Consider the following 13,197-nt stretch of genomic DNA (forward strand, 5'->3'; position numbering starts at 1 on the left):
ATTTATGGTCATTCAGAATATGACAGCACATAGTCAGGTTTACGTAACATTCTGTAATGTACACAGATTTAGGGACTCCAGGTTTGTAGATTTTGCCAACTGAGGTCACCATTTTCTTTTTAAAATGAATATAGACAACACCTCCAAAGTCTTTGCAATCAGAGATTAATAACTGCCTCACTGTTTCTTTCTACATATGCTTCTGCTCATGTTGAGTTTGCTGTGTGTCTTGTGCAGATGGAGACCGAGCCCGTTGTTGCCTCGGAGCCAGTGTTTTCAGCTGGACCATCTGTCAAGGTGGCGTGTCATGTCCCAGCCATCTCCAATGGCTCCAGCACGCAGGCCAAACCTGTCGAATGCTCCGGAAAACTGACGGCCGAACAGCTGGCTGCGATCGATGATGAAGAGCTCCTCGACAAAATGGTACTTGGATGGATGATTTTAATTTAAAAGCACCACTTTCAATTGGAAACAGCAACTTCACTCATGCAGAAAGTTTGTGTATCAACACTGAATACTGCCAGCTACGTGAGGTTGCATTTCTAAGCTCTGCGGTTTGTGTATGTAGATGCTGTTAGAACTGCATGCATAAGTAGAGACGTGCCACTTTGGCTTTTTGCAGGGAAAGACTTGTCATTGCTTCCATTTGTTTTTTTCCTCTTTCACAGCTCGATGAGTCAAAGGACTTTGAGGAGAGGAAGATAATCCGTGCAGCCATGAGAGACCTTCGCAAGAGAAAGAGAGGTAACAGTCTTTTATCTGGTACTCCAACCACTTGAAAGTTTTTGCTCCATCCATTTACTCATGACTGCTGCTTTCTTTCAAATCATTAAAGGCAGACACTGCCTCTGTGTAATCAAGCCTGGTGGTTTTTAATTTACATTTCTTATCAGCAGTTTTTTCTGTCTTTTTCTTAAAATTTATCACTTCCACTTAATTCCTATCCATTCTGCTCTCAGAGGCCATGCTGGGATGTACTCAGGAGGAAATAGGTAGGACAGGTGGTGTGCAGTGTGCAGTGTGCATTAATAATTGATATTTGCCTGCGTTTCTCTCTGTGTGCACCATCCTGTCATTGTCAGACCACGACAATTATTATTTTCTCAGACGTGGTGGATGATGAAGGATTATATTGACCGTTTTGTTGATGCGCATGAATCCTGTGTTTGTTTTTGTAATGTGGTGTTTTAACCACTCATATCAATGTGCTGCGACATCCTTCCTGAAACCTCGACCACATTTAGTGTATTCTCTGCTTTTCAGTGAGCACTCACCATGTGGTTTCACTTGGCACCTGGTTGCATTGATCTGACAGTTGAACCACTTAATTGGATTCCTAGATCAGAGTCTAAAAATAATCTGTAAAAGTTCAGTTCACCCAGCGGATTCGAGGAAACGAAGGGTCCAAGACTGCCCTTAATGTCCTAACATTAGGGCGGATGTCAGACAGAACTAAAAAGAGTTTAATGAATGTCTCTGCACTATATGTTTGAATACATGCACCCCCATTCAGGTAAAAGCTGGAGGTACCAGTGTAGGAATCTGATGCTGACTTCAGCACAGCCCTCCACAGTAGACAATCTGAGTGTGTTTGCTGTCTTTGATCTGTGATGTTTGTGCACGACACGTTATACCACAGCCTCGCGTCGGCTGCTGAACCTCTCACCTGTGGGTGTTTGTGTGTTCAGAGGAATTTTACAGTGCTGTGGAAAGAATCCTGAAATGCATCCCTTCAAATCTGGAAGCCCACTTTTAATCCATTTTTGTGGCTGTCAGAAGAGGCGCTGTCAGCTTGTTTATGATCTCTTGGCCTCCTCCTCTTTTTCCACTGACATCATCTGTCCACCTTCCCCACCTCCTCTCCTCTCATCCCCTCCCCACTCCTGCCCTCCCCTCCACCCCAGACCAGAGAGAAAAAGAGCGCGAGACCCGTCTGCAGGAGCTCCGTCAGCAAAGAGAAGAGAGAGCACAGAAAGGTCGTGCTGGGGTCGGAGCAGGAGAGGTGGTGATGAGGAAAATGGAGAAGTCTGCTGATGGCTCGACCCTCAGCCAAGTCACTAAGACAGACCGATTCGCCCAGTCTGGTAGTTGTTATTTTTCTTTATCTTTGCCTTTATTAACCTTCTTTAAACCTCTAATGAGCTCGTGTGTAACCACTCAAGTCACCAGAAAACCAGTTGTTATTTACAATTCCAAAACACAAAAGGCATCCTGGGAGTAAAAATTGGCAAATAGGCTAGTAAAAAGTTAACAGTAAAAATTATTAAGATGCACAGAGTCATGTTACGGATCCTATCCAATATCATATAAATAATTAGAAGCCGCTTGTGTGTGTTCAGATGATGGGAGCAGATCAACACGTAGCACCGTTGTCGAGGCCAGTTATGTACAGAAAACAGACAGTGAGTTCTTTCTAAATTATCCGATATCATTGTATACAGTTATCATTACAGTACCAGTATCATTCATATGTGTGTGTACTTGTTTATCATTTCAGGAGGGACAGTTCAGTCAAAATCATACAGCTACACCTCTTCCTCTTCCTCTTCCTCCTCCTCTAACACAACCAAAAAAGTGGGCAGGTGGGTTGTGAAACATCTGCACAGTAATGACTAACATTTAAAATCCCTTGACCTTCATAAATTAAGTTGCTGTACATGTTGTTGCATCAGTGTGTTTGATCGTGAGGATGACTCAACGTCTCGAAGTGGCAGCAGTGGGTTGGCAGCTGTGGAGCGAAGGCAGGCAGAGAGGCGCAAGGAGCTGATGAGGGCTCAGACGCTGCCGAAGACCTCAGCCATGCAGGCCCGGAAAGCCATGATAGAGAAGCTGGAGAAGGAGGGAGGCGGGTAAGGATAAACAAAGAGGTAGTACCAAAGAAAGAAAAGGAGCAGATCCGAGCATGTACATATTAATACAAAACTCACTTTTCTTTTAGCCCTGGAAATCAGGCGGTGGCCAAGGTAAACAAGGTTCAGCGTTCTACCAGCTTTGGTGTACCCAACGCAAACTCCATTAAGCAGATGCTGCTCGACTGGTGTCGTGCCAAGACCCGCTCATATGAGGTGAGCCAACTGGCCACAGCAATCCTCTGTGTCTTTAGTGCTCATCTTTAATGTAAGCCAATAAAGCTGTAGCTGAATCTGAGCTGAGAACATATTTTGGCCTGAGATAATATTCTCCTATTTTGGGTATGTTTCCATCCCTTATCCATCACTGCCTCCATATCTATTCTGTTTGGCTTTTCCCCCCAGCATGTGGATATCCAGAACTTTTCATCCAGTTGGAGCAATGGCATGGCATTTTGTGCCCTGGTACACAATTTCTTCCCTGAAGCCTTTGACTACAACTCATTGAGCCCCAGCAACCGCAGGCAAAACTTTGAGGTGGCCTTCAGCGCTGCAGAGTGAGTAGACACATGTTTGTCCTTTCAATGTGTACAAACCAGTTTGTGTTGTTTGTTGGAGAAACCACATCAACTGCCTTGAGCCTTTATTTTGGTAAGCCTGGCCGAGAAAATGTGAAGAGTACGTGGAGAAACCAGCGGAAGAAGCTTCTACAATGTTAGTTAACCTCTCTGGTGTAAAGAGATTATCCAACCACCTTCATGATGGAGTGAGTACACAAAGAAAATCCAACAACCCAGTTCAGTTTTATGCACTACCCCAACCCAAACAAACTCATTCCTCTTCTTTGCGTTGTACAGATTTTCCCATCCTTCTCGCATTGCTCTGTAAAATCATCTTGGAGCTTTTATTCAGTGTTGGTCTCTATGCCAACATCTGCTTGAGTTTAGAAACGGACCGATACCATGTGGAAGCCGGGCGACTGATGTCCCAGTGTTAACTTTCAGTGTCTCTCCCAGGTGTATCAAGCCCCCTCAAGGCTGTGAGCCCATTACTCCTCTAATAACGCTGCCTCTTAACCGTCCACTCTCTGTCTGTCTTCTACGAGTATCTGCTGTGACACCCTCCATCTGCTCTAAACCAGAGACCCATGAGCAAACCCGTCCTAAAAAAACAGTAGGTTAAAAAATGAACAAGCTCTCCGCTGAGCCTCGGATATTTTCCCTCCAAATCGCCCCTCTGTCCTTTTATTTTACTCTTTCTCAACCCTCTTGCATCACACCGTTCTCACTTCTAATACCGCACCCACCTGTGTGTGTGTGTTCACTAGTAGGATAATGTCCATTCTGATGTTTTTTTAGTAATGATTTATTATTAGTACTTTCTGCACTGGACTGTCACCCAACCACAGCCCCCGTCTGTCCACCTTTGTGTTGCACTATCACTCACTTCCCAAGGCACTCCAGACCCTCCCAGCAGTTTGCTGTTATCTGGAATCCCGACACACACTCAACACACACACCACCCTGTGCACCAGTGTGTTTATAGAGTCACCATATGATTGTATCTTTGTGTTGTTTTTTTTGCAGAATCCTTGTTGTTTTTTTCACCATGTCTTGTCTTTTCTGACAGAACATAGTCGTATTGATATGGTCAAAACTGTCTTGTCTTAGTGCACAGAAAAAAACAACAACAAACAAAAAGGCTGAATGAGCATCATCTCACGCTCATTTTACATTTTGTTTTGTTTCATGTATGTATGTGTGCCACTATGTATTGTGATGTTCATGAAGCATGACATCTCATGGATATATTTGTGAACACAGAGAATGTAATGTTATTGTTTCTTTTTGTGTTCTGTCTCTGTTTTTTTCACCCTGAATTGGTATCATTGGCTGCTCACTGCTTTATCTGTTTTTGTTCCTCCTCCCTCCTCTCTTTCCCACACTGTGTCCACTATCTCTGTCATGTTCCTCCTTTTATCTGTACTTCATTCTTTCCTGTCCTCTACTTTGTTTTTCTCTGTTTCGGTCTTTCTGTCCTTCCTCTCCCCCGTCCTCTCCACTTTTTCTCCCCCCCTCCCCTTTCGCCGGGCATGGGTGCAGGAAACTTGTGGATTGTCCCCAGCTGTTGGATGTGGACGACATGGTGAAGATGCGCGAGCCGGATTGGAAGTGTGTGTACACGTACCTGCAGGAGTTCTACCGGGGCCTGGTGACGAAGGGCCTGGTTAAAACCAAAAATTCAGCATAGAGTCGCACCCCACCTAAAACTGAACCTATGGTGAGAGAGGGAACAAGCTTAGAGAGAACCTCACTTGGGTCCTTACAGACTTTATGGGATGAAGAGAGTATATGTAACTGCATGTTCTTACCAGCTGATAGGATTTATATCAAACACGGTGGTTCAAAAAAAAACTCCTTTATTGGCTGATTTTGGATGTTTGATCTTTCATGTTAATCTGAAGCTACTCAAGTCCAAAGTACCAAACATGGTGCGCGTGTCTGTGTGTGTGCATTTCTGCATATCAAGAATATGGCCCAGGCAGAGAGCCAGGACCATCTGCAGCTCAACACTTTAAAAGGAACTGCTGTTTCAAACAGAAGAGTTAAGAAACAAAGCAGAGAACGGAAAGGCTGAGTTGTCCGCTCCAACTCTTTATCATGTGTGAGGTTACAGGTGTTTATGCGCTTGGCTTCTAAAACCTTTTACTGTAAATGTAATAGTTAAATGCTAAATGACCTCTGTCTGCAGTTCCTTAAATTACAAAACAGAGCTGATGTTGTTGACATTTATTTTCTCATGCAAGAGATTCACCGCTGTGAAGTATCTGTTGCTCTGTTCTGGTGGACGTCAGAGAGGGTTTACAGTGTGTGGAGATAATGCCACCCTGTGGTCGCTCTCTGCATAGCTGAAGAATTTGATCCTTTAACTGTTTATTAAAACAGACTCCATTACCGATGTTTATTTATACAGTGCTTTTAAAAAGGTTTCCACAAAGAGATTTATAGAAAACTGAGACAAAAAAGGATAATAAAAAAATAAAGCATAGATAGAGTGTAACCACATCAAAGGAGATCCATGGTATATATGTTTTAAACTAGCTTTCAATAACTGTTGCTTAACCAGTTTGTGATCATCAGAGAGGACTTGATGAATGATCAAATATGAAAATTCATGACCGAACATGATAGTTTGGAAATCTGAGTATATACTCCTTCCCATTCATGTCCTCTCCTGTCTCTTCAACCTCCTCTTTCTCATTCACACTGTCTTGTATGCCTGCTCCTCAGGACCCACGCCAACTGTATGCCTTTGGTGGAAGTGGAGGACATGATGATCATGGGTAATAAACCAGACTCCAAATGTGTCTTCACCTACGTACAGTCTCTGGTCAACCACCTGCGCAGATATGAGATGTCCATGGGTCGGCCCTGTGACCTCTGACCTGTGTTTGGTGTGCGTTGAGGCTCGGCGACGCATTGGATCCCCTCCTCCACCACATTCACCCGATGATGACCTCCTCTCTGACTGGCTGGGTCGAATAGTTACACATCTATGACGGACAAGTTGGGGATTATGTGTGTGTGTTTGTGTCCGGTTTTTTTAGCATCTTTGTCGACAGTGGTGATGTGTATTCATTATTTCAGTTCTCATTTGGACACACTGTTAACACAAAGTCTACCTTTTTCTAACAAGAGGGCGCCAAAGTTTTTAAACGATCTTTCAAGTTTTATATGTATTTTGTTTTCGTGCTCAAACTCAGCTTCGTACCAGGTGATATTCAACATGCAGTAGCTGTGTCACTTTGCTAGTGTCCTGAAAAACACCCAAGAGAGAAAAGAGAAATAGTTTTATAATATTTTCTCTTTTACAGTATTTATACCAAAATTTTTCTCTGCTACATTTTTGTAATTACTGTAATTTGTTAGCACCTCTGGTGGTAATTCTACTGTAAGAGAACATGCTCAACCATATGATGCATTGTTTGGGTTTTATTTTGGTACTTTTTCATTTTTAACCAAATTCTGGTTGCTTGAAGTATTTTAATTAAGTTATTATTTCTCATGTTGACTTAATCAAATAGCATGTTTTTAATACATGAGCACAGGGATGTTCTTATTTCATTATTAAGCTAGATTCGACACAGTTACTGTTCGGTTACCTTTCAAAACTCCACAGCTACTGAGAACATTTTACCCCTCCTCTATGACTATATGATTACGATACTATTTTAAACGTAAAAATGATTGCGGTTGAACATGTTTTTTTTATTTAGGTACAAACAAAACAACGAGTGGGTGGGAGTCTGACGTAATACAGCTGAATTGCTGTAGCTGACAGCATACTGTATGTACAAAAGATCTCACCGCACTGTCGTCCACCAGCATCACTGCGTAGCCCTGCCAAACACACTCACACAGCTCATTTAAAGGACTCCTTATTTATGCTTGAGTAGATTTTATTTTAGAAATATATCTTTTTTTTTTTTTTTTCTTATGTAGTGTGTACATTATGCTTTTAAAAGTTTGGTTTAAAGTAAGTCGATAAGCTACCACAATGTTGTCTGAAACAAATGGGGGTCACTTTTGTTTGAAAGCCGGCTTTCAGTATAAACCTGAGTAATCATGTCTCAATAACTGCCAACTGTATATTTAACAAAACGAAGCTAATAAAATTCTTTAAATTAATATTTTTTATTTTACTTGTAAATTCAGGTTCTTTTGAGAAGTTGTCTAAAATTTGGTTTTAGGTTTGATATTGATGAAAGCTTTTTCTTAAAGCTCTGTTTTAGTAGATTGGAGAAGTTATTGGAGAATTACTTAACTGCTGTAAACCGAAAAACAAAACCTTCCACGAGGCAGTGAGTGTTGTGTATATAAGAGCATAAACACGTTATAATTTCATGTTTCTGTGCACCACAGTTAAATGTGAATTAACAATTAAACCAGTTTGAAAAATGAATACGTTTGACGGAGATTATTGTTCTGTACCATCTCGTAAAACAGATTTGTATTTTCAACACTCGATTAAACCTATGAAGTGTCAAACGTGCTCTCATGGGAAATTAACAGTCTGTAATCTGCCAAGTCTACAGGAGTGTTGAGGAGAACAGATAAAAGAACATGAAGATTCAACACAGGAAGGGCCTGAGATGAGATTTATATTTTCTAATATTTTATTGTTCTTTTACAACCATTCCACTTGTCTTGTGTGTGTCAGTCCGACCCACCAGAACATGTAGCATCAACCTCAGGCCAGTCAGACGATTTTCAGCCTGAAGTTTCATTCAGTTTCACAGTAGGTAGGAAGCAATCACACACACACACAAGAGAACTCAAATGGGGCTGAGATTCTGACAACAGCTGACCCATAATGGTTGAAAATACAAAAGAAAACACACACACACTTCCAGTCTTTGTGTGGGAAGTAGTAAAGCACTCAATGCAGCTGGTTGGTCACAACACTGCAAAAGAGGAACAAGTGGCATTAAAAATATGTGCAAATTCATACTGTGGACTTTTGAGAGGTCTTCTGCTGATGGTATGATTTCATCTTTCCCCAGGGTCTGATCTATGATCTGCTGGATTTAATCTGAAATTACAAACATTTATCATCAACTGCAATAACCAGCTGGTCATGGAGCAGCTATGGGGCACAGAGCTGCTGTTCCTACTGTTGTCCATTCTTACAGGTTATAAGTCAGTGTGCTGGACCTCTGCGTTGGGCTCTGACGAGCTGTTCTCGGTGGCTGGAGCGGAAGTGGAGGATGTGTGAGCGGGCTCATCTTGAAACGGGCTGTCTTTGGCAGGAGAGAAGCGGAACTCCTCCGGCACCATGTCCTCCGGTTGAGCCTTCTTGTAGAAACCCAGTTTTGCCAGCAGCTCATTAATTTCAGAGCGGGTCATGTCAGACAGAGCGATCCGCTGTGAAGGAAACACACGTGTTAAAGGATTATTTAACCCTAAATTTACTGTTGTGTTACAATGCCGCATGAAAAAGTGCAATACATTGTTATAAATTTTACTTTTATTTTCTTTCTTTCTTTTTTTTTTTAAATCTGAGATGAACATTGATGGGTTTAAAATTAGAGGCAATAATTATGAAAGAGAATAAACTTGCACAATATAATATATTTTTTACTAACAGTTGATCAAATAGTCATGTGAAATCTAAAAAAGATGAATCATTGTGATGAACCTACAAAGAACTATCCCAGCTCTGTGGAACGTTTTTCATGTTTAATGGGTCACTGTTTTGCTTTTCTGGCCTGCAAATATAGTTTTGGTTTAGTCTCATTTCTCCTATTAATTTCTAAATGCACAATTGTTGTCAGTGAAGCTTCTACAAACATCCAGATGAAGTTTTCAACTAGCAAGTGAGTAGTGCATAGCATATAGAGACAAATATTTCCCCCAAAATAGGGCCAATATTAACGACTTAATGCTTCATTTGCTCTATGTCTGCTGCATGGATACACATAAAATTAATTTTTGTTCCCACATTTACAATAATCTCTTGAAACACTGATGTATGGGTCTGTTTCTTTTATTTCACTTTTGGAACACGAGAAGGCAAAAAGTAGTTTTAAAAATATGCTCAAAACCTCCTTAACTGGTCTGATAAACAACCATGCATGTCACTGCACCCTTGCCATCCCTTTCACAGATCTGATTCTGAACATAAAGCAACATATCGGCTTTTACATCTGCATTGTGTAATTTCTCTTTATTTCAAAACAAACGCTTAATACAATAAAACAAGCGGGTAGCAAACAAGACTTACATCCAGCTCCTCATAGTAGTGGTTCAGGAGGACAAGCTCAGGGTCGGCCCCAGGAATGTGCTTCATCACCAGATTATGGCTGAGGTAGTGATGGTCAAGGATTTTTAGAACATAACAGTGTGCAATTTTTAAACAGACATGTTTAAAAACAGGTAACAGTGATTTACTGTCAAAGGATACTAAAGAGGAATATCCTGTACCACAAAGGCTTTGACCTGCAGAGAAAGGTGGGGATTAACGTTTTATCTCTCAGGGCTGGTTTCTGTGACAGATCTGTCGGGGATTATGTGACACTCGAGATATAAAACGTAAAATGTGTCTCGGAGAGTAAACACTTTTAAGCAGGGATTAAGATTCAGTCTGCCTCTGACACTGGCTCTCAGTGTGTTGACAGTTTTGTTCCCGTTGATTACATAATAGGGTAACTTACCTCTCTGAGCCTGTTCAGCTGTCATCCACCACATGACTGGAAAGAGACGGAACATAAGATACTTAATGGTCATTTTGTGCAACTCAAATGTGCATATTTTCCTTGTGAATACATGCAGCAGCTTCTTGCTGCAGTTTTTCAGTTTGAATTCTTGTTCACAGACTCCTCAGTAAACCTTTCGGTTATGTTCTGGTATCACTGCAGCGTTGCACCTTTTGTACAAAGCACAGATTTAATTAGGCCTCTGGGAAGGATGCCTAACCTATTTTTGCAGCTATATGAGCCTGAGGTATGAGGTGTGACTAACACAACAATAGCAACAGATAATGGTTTTCTTCATTGATGCCGGTGAGTTGGTGATTGGGTGACACCCTGGGGGGGAAACAGCACGGTTTCTCACAAAAAGAGGGGCAGACTTTCAGAGGGTTTTGTGCAGGAGTCCGTCCTCCTGTTACACACCCTGAGGAGGATCCGTTCAAACTTGGTGTAGTAGATTTTGTGGTTATAACAATAATAAAATGCGAATTACAGTCTGTGTGTTTGATTAGATAACACACTTCAAACGCATTGACATCCATTCAATTTACTCTGTTTTACTCCCCTATAAGAACCCCTCACGCATGCGCCAAGTATAGAAATCTGAGAAAAGAAGCGCACCCATTCACACATTTAAACACATCGGATTCAGAAATCATTGCCCACCGTCACCATGAAGATGCTGTAAGTCACCCCCCTTTCCATCTATGAAGCAAACTATGAAGATTGTACCTCCACCCTCGCTTTTGCCAGTCCGTCCAGTTTCTTCAGGTCCACATCGTAGGCCGAAGCGCAGTGAAGTAAACTGGCCAACACGATCGGCCACATTGTTTTCCAACCTGGTTCCTCAGATCGCGGATCAGGACTTGCTCTTCTTCGGGACCAGTACCTGCAGATATGTGTAGGTAACTGAGCTAAAGAGAGGAGGAGTAGGAGAGATGATGAGTAGCTATGTCACGTCCGGACCTCTTGCCACGTCAAATATTTCTCAGAGGAGAGAGAGAGGCGTGGAGATGGCTCTCATGGGTTAACTGCTTCTTCCCCGTCAAGATAAAGTTAATCCTTCTGATTTCATAAGCAATCTATGGCTAATCCTCGGTAGTAAGGTTAAAATGAAAGAGATCACTTCATAAAACCATAATAAAGCGGAGATATTGCCTGCTCTCTTCATTTAGCTATTTGATACTCCCGCAGGTGAGGTGACAGGTGGACTCCTTTATATAAGCCATGATACTGGTATAGTGATAAACAAACATTACTGAATGATTACAAATCCCTGTATTTGGAGAATGCGTTGAAATGATTTGTGGGTAATGAATGATACACTACTTGTTTCTGTTCTAAGTGAATCATGTCATCTCAGATTTAAGAGGGAGAGTCCTGTCAAGAAATGTTATCTTTGCCACATTTAGTAAATTTATCAGTAGTGTATACAGAATATATACAGAACTATTTATCATTGTTGTGTTTGGCAAAACCTGAGCTGCAAGTATTTGTGTCAGTAACTTTCAGGACTCTGTTGACACAAAAGACTCAGTTTGGCCCTTTGTGGTTGTTTTCAATTTCAGATTCCTTATATTCAAGGTCAAATTTCCATTTACATGGATGTATTTATTGCTGCTGCATTATACTATATTGTTTAGTGTGTATACATTTCTAATACAGTTTGTGCACCTTTGCATATGTTTCAGGGGTATTTTCCTAATTTTCCAGATATTTTAGCTCAATTAAAGAGCAGTTAGATCTGAATACCATTTGATTGGTTACAAACGAATAGAAACACTGAGGGCACACAGTATAATAAGGAAAGTGTGAAAGAATATAAAGTAGCCTACCATGATAGCGGGTTGTGAAAAAAACACTGAACCATGTATTTCACAAAAAACGGAATTTTTGTCAGTGCGATTCACAGCAGGGCAGAAGAAAGAGGCTACTAATCCATGATAAAGTGGACCAACTGGAAGGATAAAAAAAAAAAGACAAAAAAAATCCACCCAATAATGCTCACATCTGTAACTAGGTCAAAGAATTTCTGGTGCACCTTTTTAATCATAGCAACGTCAGAAATGCATCAGTTCATTTTATTGAATTATTATTAAAGACATAAATAATAAACTCGGTTTGTTACAATCAACACTATCATTGTTGAGTGCTCGATCAGGAGGTAAGGAATGTACAGTAAACAGATTTTTAATAATTTTACCTCTACATACACTGAGTAGCTTCAGGCAACCATTTCATTAACTGCAGTGCACAGTTTTTACTACTAAAGCTTTCGCCTTAAAGGGCACACACACACACACACACACACACACACACACACACACACACACACACACACACACACACACACACACACATATACATGCATACACACACGAATATAGTTTTTGACTCATCAATTTCGACAGACATTAAAGAGGTCACAGACACTGATGAGGTATCCTCCAGTGTTGCTATGGCAACATCTTATCCGATGCTTTAGCAAAGTGTAGAGCTGTTTTAGCTCCCTTCAGACAAACGGGTGTTTTAATGAATATATGACAGAGGGCACACCAGTTCCAAATTTTTATTTTGACATATTTCTATAAAGTGAATATAATAACATTAATTACAAACAATGAATAAACAAAGGTGCATCACTGTCACTCCATTGCTTTGTAAATGGAGTGGGAAAGCGAGGTCATCTAACTGTGTCATTTATTAAAACATGTAAATCTATGTTACTGTTTTTCTTTGTTAAAAATGTGCAACATGTTGCATCTGTTTTACAATGGACAAAATGTAGTTAAAAGAATGGACTGTCTGTGTATCAGCCTCTATGAAGCTCAAACCAGAGATAACAACTGAGACAGAATGTATAGAAAGATGAGATCTAGAGCTTTTTTGAAAGGGGGATTTAATACAAGTTTGGCATAAGGCATTTCTTCATTTGATTAAGAAAAGGCTCTGTGGGGGCTTACCAATTGCAAATTGAAGTTAAATGTAACCTTGACCCCTGACCCAACATGTTGCTGTTCCATGTTTTTCTGTCAAAGTGTCACTAAAGGGCCAAGGTAAGGCCATGCATGCAGCCCTGTGCTGTTCTGTAACTCTGCC

General features: G+C 41.0%; 2 protein-coding genes across 2 annotated transcripts in view; one reads left to right on the plus strand and one right to left on the minus strand.

Annotated features, from left to right (window-relative positions):
- smtnb (smoothelin b) overlaps window positions 1-6,229 on the plus strand; it is a 46,083-nt gene extending 39,854 nt beyond the window's left edge. Inside the window, exons 11-21 of the mRNA XM_069138254.1 lie at window positions 238-423; window positions 669-744; window positions 960-992; window positions 1,905-2,084; window positions 2,340-2,402; window positions 2,498-2,582; window positions 2,673-2,849; window positions 2,939-3,065; window positions 3,255-3,406; window positions 4,952-5,129; window positions 6,140-6,229. Coding sequence (XP_068994355.1) covers window positions 238-423; window positions 669-744; window positions 960-992; window positions 1,905-2,084; window positions 2,340-2,402; window positions 2,498-2,582; window positions 2,673-2,849; window positions 2,939-3,065; window positions 3,255-3,406; window positions 4,952-5,099 — 1,227 coding nt within the window. The 3' untranslated portion in view covers window positions 5,100-5,129; window positions 6,140-6,229. The remainder of the gene's footprint in view (window positions 1-237; window positions 424-668; window positions 745-959; window positions 993-1,904; window positions 2,085-2,339; window positions 2,403-2,497; window positions 2,583-2,672; window positions 2,850-2,938; window positions 3,066-3,254; window positions 3,407-4,951; window positions 5,130-6,139) is intronic.
- A 1,778-nt stretch (window positions 6,230-8,007) lies between these two features.
- selenom (selenoprotein M) lies at window positions 8,008-11,088 on the minus strand. Its single transcript, XM_069138255.1, has 5 exons — window positions 10,831-11,088; window positions 10,063-10,098; window positions 9,813-9,847; window positions 9,633-9,711; window positions 8,008-8,773 (listed from the first exon to the last, which is right to left on the minus strand). The coding sequence occupies exons 1-5, from the start codon at window positions 10,924-10,926 to the stop codon at window positions 8,543-8,545; spliced, it is 477 nt and encodes a 158-aa protein (XP_068994356.1). The 5' UTR covers window positions 10,927-11,088; the 3' UTR covers window positions 8,008-8,542.
- Window positions 11,089-13,197: the final 2,109 nt, after the last annotated feature.

Source organism: Embiotoca jacksoni, unplaced genomic scaffold, assembly GCF_022577435.1.
Source record: "Embiotoca jacksoni isolate LCO1_2020_lvr unplaced genomic scaffold, fEmbJac1.0.p SCAF_8, whole genome shotgun sequence".
Taxonomy (NCBI): Eukaryota; Metazoa; Chordata; class Actinopteri; family Embiotocidae; genus Embiotoca; species Embiotoca jacksoni.